Raw genomic sequence first — 15,554 nt, forward strand, 5'->3', positions numbered from 1 at the left:
TTTGTAGGCATAAATAAGCTATGTAGTGCTTATGGTTAGTTACTAACACAAATTTATTGTGAACTCTGTCATTGTATCATTAGTCTACGCTGCCAAAGAATTGCGGCGATTACTACGCTTGCTGCTGCCATGTCTTTTGTTTTCATCTTCATCTCGCTTTGCATTCGTTGACTGTGGCTCCAAATCCTCATCCCTTTGGTTGCTCTTACGCTGATGACGAAACGTTTGTTTTATCTCACGCACCTCCTCACGCATGCGATCCTTAGTGTGTTGCTCAATAGTGCGCTGTATATGCTCGGCGGATGCCACTAGCTTATCAGCTTCCAAAACAATCCTTTTCGAGGAATTGCTGCAACTTCTGCTACGACTGCGACTCTTGATACGGTTACGACTGCGTCGTTCTCGGCGTGAATTAGACCGACGGGAGCGTGAACGGGAACGAGAGCGTGAGGTGGTGTAGGTGCTAGACCGTGAACGACGCGTCGAAGCTAATTTCCGATTCTTACGGTGAACAGGTGATTTGCTGTGACTATAGCTGCGTCTATAAGCGATCATTTATTACTTATTGATTAATCAATGATAAAAGTCTAGTACCCACCTTGAACGCAAAGAATAGGAGGACTTCCGATAGTTCGAGCGACTGCGACTGCGCCTGGACCGGCAAATAAGACTAAAAACACATGATAATGATATGGTATACGTTGAAAAAAATGTATCAGTCCACTTACCGACGCCCACGAGACCGGCTCCGACTACGTGAATAAGAGGTGGAGCGTGAACGATTTCTGTAATTATTTGATATAAACAGAAAGCATATCAACAGGTATTTGAATCATTCCCTTACCTTCCCCGCGACGCCTTTTGATAGTAACCATCGTCCCCATCATCTTCCTCGTAGCGATCGGTATCGTATTGCTTGGGATTGTAATAGGAAAATGAGTGATTGCCCCGCATGCCTCGTCCACGTCCACGACCACGCGCACGCGGCGCGAATCCGCGATAATTGCTGGACATCGCAAATGGCGGCGGTCCCGGTGCACGATAAATCGCAGTGCCGGGAAATACGGTGGGCATGCCTAAGCCGAACATAGAAAGCGATTGCATCCATTCGTTGGCTGCCTCGGCTGCACCATTGTATGCAGCAGCTGCAGCTGTACCCGGGACAGCGCCCGCAGCCAGAGCAGCTGTCACGGCCTTAAAGGGATTAAGCACCGCATTCGACTGAGCAGCATCTCCCAAAGTTGCACTAGGGCCGGCAATGTTCCCGTTAAGCTTATGCTTTTTGATAACTGTAGTTGAATCTTCCTCCTCACTGCTGACTGCAGCTGGCCCACTCTTCTTCAACTTGCTCTTGAGCAAGCCCATTAGCGGAGTATTACTCTTGATTTCTTGCACAATCTTGCGTTGGTCGCAGACCAACTTTTCTGTGGCGCTCTTATACTTTTCCACCAAACGCCCTCGTTGCAAGTCTTTTACCTCATCGTGGTTCCCACGCTGCTTCTTTTCTTTTTGCTTGAGCTACAGAGGAAGCATTATTGTTATTACTTGAAATAAAGTTACTTTCCCACACTCACTTGTATGCGTTCAAAAACCTGCTCCAGGATTCGTATGCTCTCCAGTTTTCGCTGTGCTATCATCAATTTACGCTCTTCGATGCGTATCTTTTGTGAAATCTCCACTTGGCCGCGTTCTTGAATCCTTTTCAAATGCTTCTCCTTGCGTTTCTCTTCACGTTCGCGCTGCTTCTCCAATTCGGATAATTTCAATTGCTCTTTCTTTTGCCTGTAAATTTTTGTTTTTGCAATTTTTTCGCAATTTTTGAATTTTTTTTTTTGCTAAGCACATGTTTACTGTTTTTTTCTAGAAGAGGCAGAAAACTATGTAGTTCGCCAAACTAGGCCTAAACGGCAGACAATTTATATACAATGTTTACAATAAGTTTATGGAACCGAGCAGTAAATGAAACCGATGGAATAATTAAAACGAATCGAACTTACAGAAGGCAAGGAATAAACTCTTAATTACATTTAAGCTAATTCAAATAATTCTTGAAAAATACCGAAGCTTCAAACGACTACCCGTATGAGGCACTGACAAAAACTAATAAAAATAATAAACGAATTTAGTACTTTTTAATTCATACCGTAGAATATAAGAAATTTAATTTATTGGTATTTTATCTTGGCAGATTATCCATTTAAAATGTAACTAAGGCACAAATGTATTAGCATTTACATTATTTTGCCAAAGATGGAAGTACCAAAATTAAATCTAAGATTGGAATACCTTCGTTTATGAATGAAAACAAAAGCTACATTTAACCCGATGAGCATATTTGAAAGGCAAAATCTATGTAAGCAAAACTAAACGTTTTGCTTTTAATCGTTACAACTATTTCCAATCGTTTGATGCCAAGCGTAAGCATTATGTAGTTATGGAATCTAATGCATGATACAAATTAATCTGATACTGGTTCTTCCTTTAACTATTTAAATCTGTTTTCTTTAAATTTTAATATTCCGTTTCATTGCCTGCCCGAACACGCAAACGAAAGTGAGTTCAAACCTTTCAAGTTCTTGTAGCTCTGCTTGTTTCCTTTTCTCCCGCTCGAGCTCTTCATCCTCGGCCTGGGCCTTGGCAATGCAGCGCTTTCTCATACGCTCACGTCGCTGCACATGTGAATCGCTTAAATGCTTTTGTTTGTCAAAGGTAACATTAATATTGATGGCTTGCGTTTTGTCGACGTACTTCCGCACCAGCTTGGTGCTTCGAAACTCATCCATGGCTCGTACAAAGCTTGAGTATTCTTCGAACTGAACATATCTACAATATTATAGACAATTAGTGAGTATAGTGAAGCTCCCTTTAAAGCAAAGACTCACGCTTCGAAGAGCACATCCTGCTCGTAGCTAAACGTTCGCATCCCGCTTATATCTGACTGCATGCACTTTCTATACAAATCGCAGATAGGTATGTCAACAGCACGGACAGGCCCGAATTTCTCAAAGATGCGCTTAAATATGCTTTCGCTTGGCTTCACGTGCTCCTCGTGCTCCGCATGTCGTGCGCAAAACCAGCGAATGGGCAAATGGGTTAGGTGTATGGTATCTGGTCGTTCACCCGCTTTCATTTCATCCATGTTGCGGGCATCTCGAAAATATGAATCCCAATCGTGACGTGTGGGAAACTCGTCTTTGGCCTCGGTGCAACGCACCCGAAACGAATCACTAAAGCCCGACAGTCGCAATGCGATGCCGTCCAAGCGTCCAATGGCCAAACGCAGACGCTTGCGTTCGTCCAGCTCTGCTTCGAAACGTATGTAGTTTACTGTACTCTTCGAGACCTGGACAAATTCATAGGAGGGAGAATTTAAGCACTTACTTTATACCTATATGCCTACATTCCCTTACCCTAAGTACTAGAAATTTATCTGGTTTCAGTTCCGCACTTAGTTTATCCATTATCTCCAGATTCGATACAGATTTGCCGGCTTTGATTTTTTCGGGCAACGCAACTGATATTTGCATTTTAGCCAACGGCTTGAGATACAAGCTGTGCGGCAAATAAAGCGGCGTGCAGTCCGCAACATTTTCTATAGTCTGAATGTTGATCATTTTTAAAAGTATTTTTCGTGTTTTGTGTTTTTTTAAGATAGAATACAATGTAATTAAGGTAAAATACAAATAGTAAAATAGATAAAAAATATAATCTACATATAAGCGAGAATCTCAAAATTCGAACAAACGAAAGTTTATATGTGGGGCTGTGTTTATGAGTGTGTATATGAAATGTTAAGTGTAGCTAGGTATTTGTTTGTATCCGAGTGTGTGTGTGTGTGTGTCTATGTGTATAAGTGTGTTTGTGTGTGTATCCGCCCGTTGCCCTGTCCTATATCCGCTGATGACGATTTTTCAATGCTTGTATATGTATATATATCTCGGTAACTGTGTTTAATTTATGACGAAATCGTCACCACGGTTGTAGATCTACTTAAACCTAATTTATTATATATTATGACTTTTTATTGCCAAATTTTCCTAAAAACAAAACTCGTTAGAACTTTTTCACTTGACTCGTTTAACACTTTTTCTTAAGTACTAGAGATGAGCACTGTAGACGTACACTAATGAATGACTGAATTTACGCTCACGAAGTGTATGTAATATTTCGAGTATCGATAATAGTCTATTGTGAGTTGCAATAAAAATGTTCGATTACAATTGCTTTGAAATAGAATTATTGTTTTAAATTTTAGTTCAATAATGACAGTTTGTGCTAATATGACTTATAATTTTCTATAGTAATACATGTTATAGTATTATTTATTCACGGACAATCTTTTAAAAAGATAAATTTTGTTCGCTGTAAATAACAGCTGACCAAATGTTAGTGTTATTGCCACTGTAATTCGCTGTTATTATTAAAACAGAAGAAGAAGACGGCAGAACTACGAAAGTGCGTTATTTCATTTTTATACAATTTAATTTAATTAGAAATATAAGTAATTGAACTATAGGCATTCGTGAAATAAATGTAACAATAAAAACAAAAAATTGCTTAACCGTGCGACGCGTAAATGGCGAAAAATTGACTTGGAATATAACTGCCAACAACAACATCCACAGCAGCAGCAACCCACAACAACAACACAGCAACAACAACGCAATTGTGATAGACAAAGAAATAGATTAAGAAGGGGGAAAACGAAACAGCAAGGCCCAACAACCAAATCAAATAACGCAAAACAAAAAAAAAAACGCAACATATTTAAATATTAAGCATATCGCCTGAGTTTTTTGTGCAGCTTTTGCACAGCTCTGATTTTTTTGATACGCAACACAATCTGAAAATAAAAAGAAGGAAAGGAAAAGATCCAACGAAAAAGTCGAAAGTAATGCGATAAAAATAAAAATAAGTTTAAACATAATTATAGGAGGAGGGAAAACGCTGGCAGTAACACAGAACGAGCAAAATAAGACGCATAAAGAGTAAAAGGAGAATCTAAAACTAGGTACTAACAGCTTTTGTTTTGAAGTCCGACGTCGACGTCGTTGGTGCTGACACAGAACAAACAAACACACACATATAGGAACACACAGCTGATGTCAAATCATTTGCAGCGTTCGTGTTCGTGCTCGTGAGTGTTTTCAATTGATTAAAATCAAAACACACGGAAAAACTACAAACAAAACCCCGCACACATACATACAAGTAAAAAAATACACTCAGAAAGGCGGGCCAGTGAAAATTGATTAAGGATTACAAGGTAAGTGCGAGGCATCGTTTATAATTAAGCAGCAAAGTTAAAGAATATGCACACACACATACTATTGATGACGCCCTTTTTGGTGCATAAATTTTAAATAGTGGTCCCCACAATCCCCATGCCCTTATTTTCCCCACCTATTCCCCTCGACCTTCTCACCCATTCCCATTTGACTTGTGCGAAACTGAATGCAGCTCTGCACCTGCTGCCATTTTCTTTCTGAACGTCAGGCAACCCTTGTTTCTGTTGTTATTTGTTTGTGTGTGTCGGTCGGTTCGAGCCAAATTACAATTAATTGAAGCTATTTACATATTTACGCTCATATCCAAATTAGTTTTTGTAAAAATTATATTGTTGATAATTGTAACAGTAATTTTTGCTTCGTTGCTAGTGTCTATGCATTTTCGCGCTACCCCAAAATAATAATGCAGCGCAATGGAAAATAACAAAGTGCAGACCAAAACAATACACAAGCATGCAGGCAAACCTGCATATGTTTATATGAATAAATGACATACACACACTTACGCAGTCGCATGTAGCAATTGGTGTTGGTCAGTGCTGCCAACTGGATGACAGAAACATGTGTACATCATAACTATTAGTATTTTTGTTGTTTCTGCAGTTGCTTTTACTATTATGAACTTGAGGTTTGATCGTGTGCATCAGCTGTTCACAATTAGTTGCGTATAGACGGGGCTTCAAAACAACATTTTTCAAAAGTGTCGATAAACTTTGCAAACGAACTACGCATGTTTATAGAATTTTTACTTTACTTTATCAGCATTTATGAACCTGAACGAAAAAAGGCGTTGAAATTAAAAAAAAATAAAACTAAGATGCTTGATCAGTTTGGTCAAATCCTATACCCTCACTGCTAACAGCAGCTAACTGTGGAATAATTGATATATGCGTTTAACTTAACTGCATATCACAAACTTAAGCATATTATGTATGATCTGTACTTAATTACGTTGATAAGCTATTATCAGACGGACAAAATGCGGTGATTTGAAATTTATTGACGACTAATCAAATATCCGCGCTGCACTTGAGATTCATTCTAAAACGTAAGATTTATGACAAAATAATGATTGAAATCAAAGTTTGACAATTTTTCCAAATTTCCAAGTCATATGTTTAAATGCGTTTTCCCTAGTAATTTCTGCGTATTTGCACAAAATGAAGCAACTCTTAGAAAAATAATATTTGTATTTCCAAAAATTATGAAATCCGTACAGGGATAATAAAAGAAATGTGTAAACTGTTAGCAAAGTATGCGTCAGGTAATAACAACAGGGAACTCCCATCTTTGATCGTCTCTCTCGCTTTCTTTCGCTCTACCAGCTACATTCAAACCGAGGGATCGTGCACACGTGTCTCAACAGCCACGCTAGTGTTGCACCGTTATCGATGTCTGCTAGTTCTGTTAGTTTCGCCAACAAGTCAAGACGTTTTTTTTATTTTGTGTTGACTAAAAGTAGTAGACTAAAAGTGTGTTGATAATACATAATTGTTGTTGATGTTGTTGTGCGCATGTGCAATTCATACAGCCAAAGCGGTACTATTTTTGTATTAATTTCTTATCGCTTCCTCCACATTTGCACAAGATCCAAAGTTTGCCAGACAAAATGTAAACAGTGTATTATATATATATATATATATGTATATACATATGGACATGTAAAAAACTTGAGTTGAATAAATAGACACAACAATAGCAAAAACAACTAGTTCTTTATTGCGACTTTAAAACACGAACAACAAGCGCGACGGCGACGTTGGCTTTCGTTTAATCATTCACATTTGAACTGCTAACTGACACCTGCAGCGCCATAATGTCTAAACGAGCAGTCAACTTATCGGTAAAATTAGATCATGTACAAAATGTTGACTGTTAACTGTTAACTGTAACAGTCACGTGGTATGCGCCTAATAAAAAGGAATCTACATATATAATATTAACAAATGAACACCCCTTAGTATTACGCCACTTAACAGTAACGCTCTCTCTTTCTATTGCCTTTGTCTTGCAGACCCTCAACGCAAGGTGGCAGAGCCACACACATAAACTCTCACTCACCCACACTGATGCACTTGTATGAATTTAAAAAGCATTAGCACTGCCAAACAAAGAGGAAGAGAAGAAGAGAACAAGCAGCAAAGTGTAGAGAGAGGAGGAGGTGGAGGACGACCCCAGCAACAACAGTTGGAGCTTCAACATAGACAGACAGTTGCCACATGATGTTGTACGTATACCATGTGGACGTCGGTCGCATGCTGAGCTTCGATATGACCGTTGCTTTGTCTTCGGTGGAGAATTTAAAGGAGACAATTCAGCGGTTACACGGGCTACCCGCTGCCAATATTGTGCTGCTTGTGAGCGGCGGCGAGATGCTGACACACTCCACACAGGTTTCGTGCTACTCCGCAGGCACCGATACCAATCCCATTTTCATGTTTCTTACCGGCGACGAGAGAGTGGGCCCAACGATAGCGAGCGGTGGTTCGGGCGGAAACACAGCTAGTGCAGCGGCAGATGCTGCCGATGCGGAGCTTCGACGCTTGGTGGACGAGAGTCAGAAATTGCCTGCGGTACTGGAGACAGTTCGGCAGCGAGCGGCTCTAGCGCAGCATATGCGCGAGCTTGGCCGCAAGGAAGAGCTGCAGTGTGAGCGATTGGTCCATGAGCAACATCTTCAGCAGCAGGGGTGGTCCGCAGTGGTGGCCAATATGGAGGACTTGACAACTGAATTTGGTGAACGCTTCCAAAACTTTTGCCTGGCTTTCGACCGGCATTTGCAGCAACGGGAGAGCTACCTAGAGCTGTTGTGTAATTTTAACGAAGATCTCAAGCAGCTGGAAAGGATACCCATACTACCAGCACTGATGTCGCAGGCTCAGGCGGATTTTCATGGGTTTGATGAGCTACTCAATAACGAAGATGTCGATCAGCTGACAACAGAGACAGATTTGGCTGAGCGTGGAACGGAGAGTGTAGAGAAAAGCAGTAGCAGCACATCTCCCAACAAGAAGCTGAAAATGGGTCACGAACAGTTGGATCAAAGCGAAGAACAATCCAACTCCAACTCTAAGTTGTTGCAACAACAACAACAACATCAACTCAATCTACTTCAGTGGATAAGCTCGAAGGGCAATCATGCTGCGCTCCAGCAAATGTGTGATGAATGCGTTCAGGGACTAAACACCTTCTCCGAAGACATATACGAGAAGCTCAAGCTCGAGGTGCAGAACATCATCAAGATGGCCAAGCAGAGCGATGTAAAGGAGATCAAAGGCTTAAGTGATCGTCTGTATCGTCTCGACGAGTTTAAGTATAAGATCAAGAAGATTGTCCAAGATCAGCGAGAGCAAGCGACTGCTCTGCAACAGAATGAGTCGCGTGCGCTCAATCTTCGTGACAATTCGGTGCTGCCTGATCTGTGCCTCTCGCATCGCTCTCAGCTTCTTGTGATGCGTGATAACCACATTAAAATACGTGAATATAGTCGCCTTATAGCCAACTCTAAGGAGGAACTCGGCCGCAATTTGAATGCGCGTCTACGTCGCATCGTCTACATTGAAAATGGAATGAGCGATTATGATAACCGTTTGCTCTTTTACCATCGTTGCCTGCGTCGTGCTGAGCGTCACATTAGCATCATTGAACAGATCCATCAAGCGCCAAGCATTTATGTGGCGGCTGTTACGGAGGTCGTTCGTCGCAAGATTTTTTCAGATGAGTTCCGGGTATGGGCATCGCGACTGTCGGTAGATTTCGATCGCATTCACAGTGAGGAGCTGCAAAGGCGGCGACTTTTTAATGACAGCTTTGATGGTCACTTTTTAAATATTCTTTTTCCGGGCATGGCTGATATGCCGCCCACGTTTGCTAATGAGCATCCAGAGCTGAGCTTTGATACCCGTCTACCACAGCTTGGACGCTCCGATATTGAGTTACTGTCTGCACAGTTACCTGATCTGGCAAGTCAACTCCAGTTACCAAATATGGCGCCTGTTTTGGAGTTCTTTGTGCAGCGGCACGATGTGATGCAACCAGAGCAAATTGAGCCAAAGGAACTGCAGTTACAGTCTGAGCAGTTTGAAGTGGCTACTGTAGTTGACAAACAAACTGTGAGCACCTCAACAAGCTTGCATGTGGAGCAGATAGCGCGTAGCACCGCAACAGATCCACGGCTGATGCTGAGCGCTAGCACACTGACAGATGATAATGCGGAGAGTTTACAACGACTGCGAGACGCTCTGAACGCTATGTCCAAGTTGGCGTTACAGTGTCTGACATTGGCGCGTTCCAATCTGAGTAGCCTTCGCACCGAATTAGAGCGTGGCTACCAAGACGAGCTAATGTCGGGCCTGGCGCTGATGCAGGAACAGTGGCAGCTGTTGTTCATGAAGTGGAAGCAACAAGAAAAACAGCAGGCGGAACAATTGGAGCAAATGCGTCAACAGCTGTTAGCGGCGGAAGACGATAAAGTGAAAGCCGTGACGCAGGCACGCGAGCAGCTGATACACGAACACAAAAGGGAGTTGGAATCGTTGCGCTGTCGATTTAAGCTGATGACCTCTATGGAGCGTTCGCCATCTGACAGCAGCCTTGAGAAGCTGGAGCGACCTACGAGCAGTTCCAGTGTGTCCAGTCTGGATGTAGAACAGCTGCTGGCGCAGCAACGCCAAGATCTGGTTGCCCAAAAGGAGCGTGCTATCAGCGAAGCTATTGAGGCAGAGCGCACGCTTTGGCAGCAGCGAGAGCTCCGAACTCAAAACTCAGAATCTGTGATGGCCAATGTGTCTATACTGAAAGATGTGCTGGAGGACAAGGAGCGACAGCTGGACATCTTACGAGAGCAGAACCGCCTGCTCACACAGGATACCTTCCAGCTGAAGACACGTCTCGAGATGCTCACCAATGAGGATGGGAACAGCTGGCTAAAAGAGAAGATTGACTATCTCAGTCGCGACAAATCCCGCCTGGAGGAAGAGCTCAATATGGAGAAGAGCAAGCGAATGGAAATGGAGTCTAGTGTGGCAGCATTGAAGAGGTCAGTGAATGATTTAATTCAGTGAATTTAATTTAATTATTAGCTGTTTGATTCAACAACCTATTCTATGTTTGAGTTATTAAATGATTAATGATTGATTAATTTGTTTCTTCTACATTCAGCTCCACTTATGAGGTGGGCGTTGCAGGCGTTGGCGGCACATTAACGCGCTCAAAATCAAGTGTCTCCTCGTCATCAAATCATCGTCACATTACTCTCGAGAGCTGCGGCAAGGGTGATTTGGTGTTTGTTATTTGGAGCATACGACATTCACAGTTTATGGTGGTGCAGGACTCGCAAACCCTGTACTTCGTACATGCGGATAGCTTGGCCGCCCTCCAGTTGACGGCACCAATGACACAGGCACCCTCACACTCGCCATCAGGTACCTCTACCGATGTTCCTTTGGCTATCGCAGAGCGCAATCACATACCCCTACCATATTACGCCATCGGACGAATTATTGATAAAGAGTACTGCCAAGCACGCAAGGTAAGTCGATCGTATAACCTATATTAATCGCAACTAAACGTATTATTTATTATGTAGGATGAGAATCGTTATCGAGTCAGCAAGGGTTCCAAGTTCTACCGCATCAAGCTGGCGCCTGTGCCCTCAAGATATCCGCAGCGTCGCGACCGTTTGGAATGTAAGTGAGTGAGCGGGTGACTAAGTCACGTAAAAAACGAAGTAAAGATTGGAACAGGTTCATATTGTTTGTACAGATTAACTAGGTCATCTTTTAAATAAAGGAGATAACAGATATTTGTAATTGTGCAGAATAAATTGAGCGTTGAATATCTTTTTTACAAAGAATATAGATGTTCCGTTAGCTTAAAACTTAAAGGTAAAATATTAAATGAAAAAGAAAACTCTTATATAACTCTTTCCATATGCATTCAGAGCTTTTAGTTATTTCAATAATCTCTTAGTTTTATTATTTGTATCGATTTTTTTTAAGTTTTGTAAACTCGGCTAAGCGAATCAAATATTTGTTTTATCATAGTTTAAAGGAAGTTAATATACATATGCAGTACTTTTTAGTATTCAACAGATTCGGGGGTAACTTGCTTTGGTCTAACAGCAGTCAATTTACATAAAGCTGCCGAAAGTCTGTAAATTAATTGAAATACCTTTTTATCGGTTTCTTTTAATAGCCACATCTTCCGTTGGCATCATTAGCAGACCTCAGTTAGCAGCGACGTTACGGGATGTGATGGATGTGCCTAGCTCTACGAGTATTGCTGGTAGCAGCATATATCAAAGCTTCAAAGAGCGTACAGTGAGCATCTCTAGTGTCAACGAGGAGGACGACGAGTCAGCCTCGCTGCTCAGCGAGCGTTGTCGATACGTTAGCGTTAGCGAGGAGGATGAATTGCTGGCGCTTGCCACTTCTGCTGCAGAAGCAATAACAGCAGGAACAGCAATAGCAACAATAACAGCAACAACAATAACAGAAACGGCAGTGATAGCAGCGACGGCAACTCAAGCACAGTCTGTGATAACAGAGCAGCCAACGGCGTCAAGAAAACTAAAATTGGATCTACTGTTGGCCTCTGCTGATATAATAACACAATCCCAAACACAACAACAACAACCAACAAGACAAAAAAAACAGAGTGAGGAGCATTCAAAGGAATCAATACTGTCAGAACCTGAAACCAAACAGTTTTCGGACTTAAAACCCATACAGCTGACCGATGAGCCAGTTATTTTACATGTGCCCCCAGCTACACCAATAACAACAGTTGATGCTGCTTCTTCAGAAGTTGTTGTTGTTGCTGTGGAGCCATCAACCACTGGCACGGCTAACATAAGTGAGGATTCGGATGAGTATCGTTCACTGGAGGGTAAGGATGAGGTCGATTTGTCCGTTTCCGAATAGTGTAAGATATACATATGTATGTATATATGTATGTATATATGTATATATATATATATATGTATGTATATATATATATATATATATATATATATATAAATGTGTATACATATACATATGTATATATGCGTATGACGTTGCGATGTGTTTAAGTAGGCTAAAACTCTATTTAAATAGACAACCAATACCCAAAGCAAACTAAGCCCACAGTGAAACCCACACAGCACATGAAGATAAAAATGATACACTATAAAATTTAATATTTACCAACACTACATCGTAAAAAACAAATGGAAGAGAAAAGAAGTTAAGGGCTAAAGTTCTATTGTAGTTGTCTATATAGTCTATACATCTAAAATATATGATCTTATATTAAAGCTATATATGAGTTCGATAACAGTCCCTCAGACAGACACTCACATACACACAAGTGCGATTTTTATTTTAAATAAAAATTAATAAAAATAATCAAATTAATTAAAATTAAAATTTTGTTAAAAAGCAAGGAAAAAAGTTTGTAGCAATATAAAATTCCCTCTTTATCTTTTTTAGTGCCAAGAAGTTGTTTGCAATTCACATAAATTTTGTTAGCAAGTAAATGACATTAAAAAAAATAAACAAAATAAAATAAATAATAATAAATTCTATTTTTTATAGAAATGTTCACAGTCGTAACTTTTTCCCCTTATCAAACAAACACCCAAACATCCCACCACAGACCCCGCCCACAAAATCTCACATTTTTTTCTTTATCTCATAAAAACATATAGCCGCCATTCTTTCGATTTCATATTGTAAATAGCAACAAATATATATTTGTCTTTCTTACTTTACTAACGACACACAACAGAAACAAAACAAAAATTGCAAAAAAATATTAAATTGCTTTATGTAATGAAAGCACATCTGTATATAGAAAAAAAAACACGAAAAAAGCAGTCTAATTTTACTTTAAACAATTCAGATTTGAATAAAATCGAACATAAACAATAACAAATGTGTAATAACAAAAAAATGTAAAAGCGAAAATCAAATAAAACAGAAAAAAAATGTTAACTTCAACGCATTCATTTCGACGATTGTAGGCGCTAAGAAGCAAGGATGGGATATTTTTTTATATAGAAAGTTCATATGCAAATCTAGTATAACATATACAGTAGACCGATTATATATACATATATATTACGATAGTGGTTCCTATAGGCCACAACAATTTATGTCTACATTGCTTATTTCGGTATTTCTGGATATTCTTAATTGAAAAAATCGAGCAATCAATATATGCCCTCACTTAACATATCGTAAGTTGTTAGTCTTAAGGAAAGCTTACAGTCATGTAAAGAACTGAGCGTCACGCATATAATACAGAAATTAGAAAATTAAAATTAATGCAAAATTGGGAGCCTCTAACTTTAAAGGCTCGCGAGAGATGATTAAGTAACTAAAACTTGATAACGTCTTAATCAATTTCATAAAAATGGGAAAAGTTACAGAATATTTGGAAAAAATGGATGGAAAAATGGATTTGTGCATGCGACACACGTAAAAAATGTAACATCTAGGGCTTTTTTAGACAGATGGACGGATATGGCAGATATGAGTCGACTCGACATCTAGATCATGAATAAATATACATTATGGGGTAGGCCACGGTTCCTGTTGCTTGTTGCATCAATTTTTGAAACATAAAAACATATAAAGAAAGATATTCAGCTTAACTTCAAAAATGCATACCAACAAAAATTGTGAATGAATCGTTTATACAATAAACAAATCCTGTAGAAAAGAGTAATAAATCTCTGATATTTAGACTTCTCGACCAGGAGACACTCTTAGCCCTGCGAAGAGCTGAAACTCCAATCATTATACTCTTATATATATATACATTACAAACAACATATGGGCGAACACATATGCATGCACCTACCAGCACGCGATCTGTTTACTGCGCGACAGCGCTTAAGCTGCAGTATGTCCAATAATATGGGAACTTATTTGTTGAATAACTTTTTTCTAAATGGACTTTTATAACGATAATGACATTCAATAGATACTACCATCTTTTCCGGTCCTCGCGGCCAGACTGGCATATATATAGAGTTTATGGGGTCTGACATGCCTTCTTCTGCCAGTTACATATATTTCCCAAAACCATTATACCCTGAATTCCCATTTTAGATGGGTTCAGAGTAAAAAAATCAATTTTTAAAAAAATATACAATAATAATTTATTAGTTTTATAATAGTATAATATAATGCTTAGTTAATATTTGCATATTTTGTGCTTCAGAATAGTTGCCATTCTAAGTAGCGTGACAAAACGTAGAGCCACAACACTAGTTACTCTTTCGAACATAATTTCGTTACAACATGCATCTCGCTCAAAATTATATGGAGTGGAACAATTAATTACACATTTTTTGCCTAAGCTAATTGGATAAGGATTCACACGAAAACCTCCATATTTTATATATATATATATATATATATATATATATATATATATATATATATATATAAATATATTTGGATCAGTCTCCGTTATTGAAATGTGGGAAAAATACAAGGGAATGCTATATATAATTATCTTTAATTTAATCAGACTAAAATGTTAAAATAATCTATTTGTTAAATTTACTCTTTCAGTTCGTTCTTGAATATTTCGAAGAGCTGTATGCAACACAAGGAAACACAAGTTATTAGGAATGTAATACGCATTAGACATTAAATGTGAAAGCATACTAGTTTTTACATAGATTTAATTTTGTTTCATTTTAAACTAGACTCTAAAGCAAAGTTAAGTTATTTAAATAATACATAATTATTCTCTAGACATTCTTAATGATCATAATTTTCCATAATTAATCATAATTTTCCAATTCTTTTATAAAACCGTTTAAAACCTTTACTGTAAAAGACGTCAAAAAAGAATAGTATAGTAGTAAAGTATAGAATAATAAGCCTGAACTGAAATCCAAATTTAAAAAACCTTAAATCAATATTATTAATCTGACTGTTCTAAGCGTCAAATGTGCTCAAAAATTCATCTTTAAATTTCAGAATAGTAATTGAATAATGGATATATAATTTATGTAAAGTTTAACTGTTAAAGCTGTTAAATTGCATGCAAATTTTCATATTCAAATTTATAAAAGCCAATTTTAGTGTAATACTACTTTATATTGAGCAAAGGGCAACTTGTATAATATTTATGTATATCATACATTATTAATTCTTTGTTTTATTTTTTGACTTTACTGGAGAAAGCTTGTACTTTTAAAGTATGACATATTAGCTAATATTATAATTTATAATATATAATTTATTAGATTTACGAGTGGTCTAA

The 15,554-nt window shown here is 38.8% G+C and overlaps 2 protein-coding genes across 4 annotated transcripts; one reads left to right on the plus strand and one right to left on the minus strand.

Moving 5' to 3' along the window:
• Positions 1-3: 3 nt before the first annotated feature.
• On the minus strand, positions 4-4,209 carry LOC111600850 (A-kinase anchor protein 17A). 3 transcript variants are annotated; one of them, XM_023317157.1, is made up of 9 exons: positions 4,123-4,209; positions 3,411-3,599; positions 2,883-3,343; positions 2,566-2,823; positions 1,575-1,782; positions 845-1,518; positions 729-785; positions 599-670; positions 4-541 (listed from the first exon to the last, which is right to left on the minus strand). In XM_023317157.1, exons 2-9 carry the CDS (start codon positions 3,525-3,527, stop codon positions 85-87), a joined length of 2,304 nt encoding a protein of 767 aa, XP_023172925.1. In that variant the 5' UTR covers positions 3,528-3,599; positions 4,123-4,209; the 3' UTR covers positions 4-84. The 3 variants fall into 3 exon arrangements, with proteins under 3 accessions (XP_023172925.1, XP_023172926.1, XP_023172924.1); XM_023317158.1 differs by lacking the exon at positions 4,123-4,209 and adding an exon at positions 4,019-4,098; XM_023317156.2 differs by lacking the exon at positions 4,123-4,209 and having other exon boundaries at positions 3,411-4,109.
• A 199-nt stretch (positions 4,210-4,408) lies between these two features.
• LOC111600835 (RB1-inducible coiled-coil protein 1) lies at positions 4,409-12,211 on the plus strand. Its single transcript, XM_023317139.2, has 6 exons — positions 4,409-5,011; positions 5,121-5,266; positions 7,303-10,326; positions 10,449-10,818; positions 10,876-10,975; positions 11,484-12,211. Exons 3-6 carry the CDS (start codon positions 7,508-7,510, stop codon positions 12,209-12,211), a joined length of 4,017 nt encoding a protein of 1,338 aa, XP_023172907.2. The 5' UTR covers positions 4,409-5,011; positions 5,121-5,266; positions 7,303-7,507.
• The last annotated feature ends 3,343 nt before the right edge of the window (positions 12,212-15,554 follow it).

Source organism: Drosophila hydei, unplaced genomic scaffold, assembly GCF_003285905.1.
Source record: "Drosophila hydei strain 15085-1641.00,03,60 unplaced genomic scaffold, DhydRS2 tig00008139-arrow-pilon, whole genome shotgun sequence".
Taxonomy (NCBI): Eukaryota; Metazoa; Arthropoda; class Insecta; order Diptera; family Drosophilidae; genus Drosophila; species Drosophila hydei.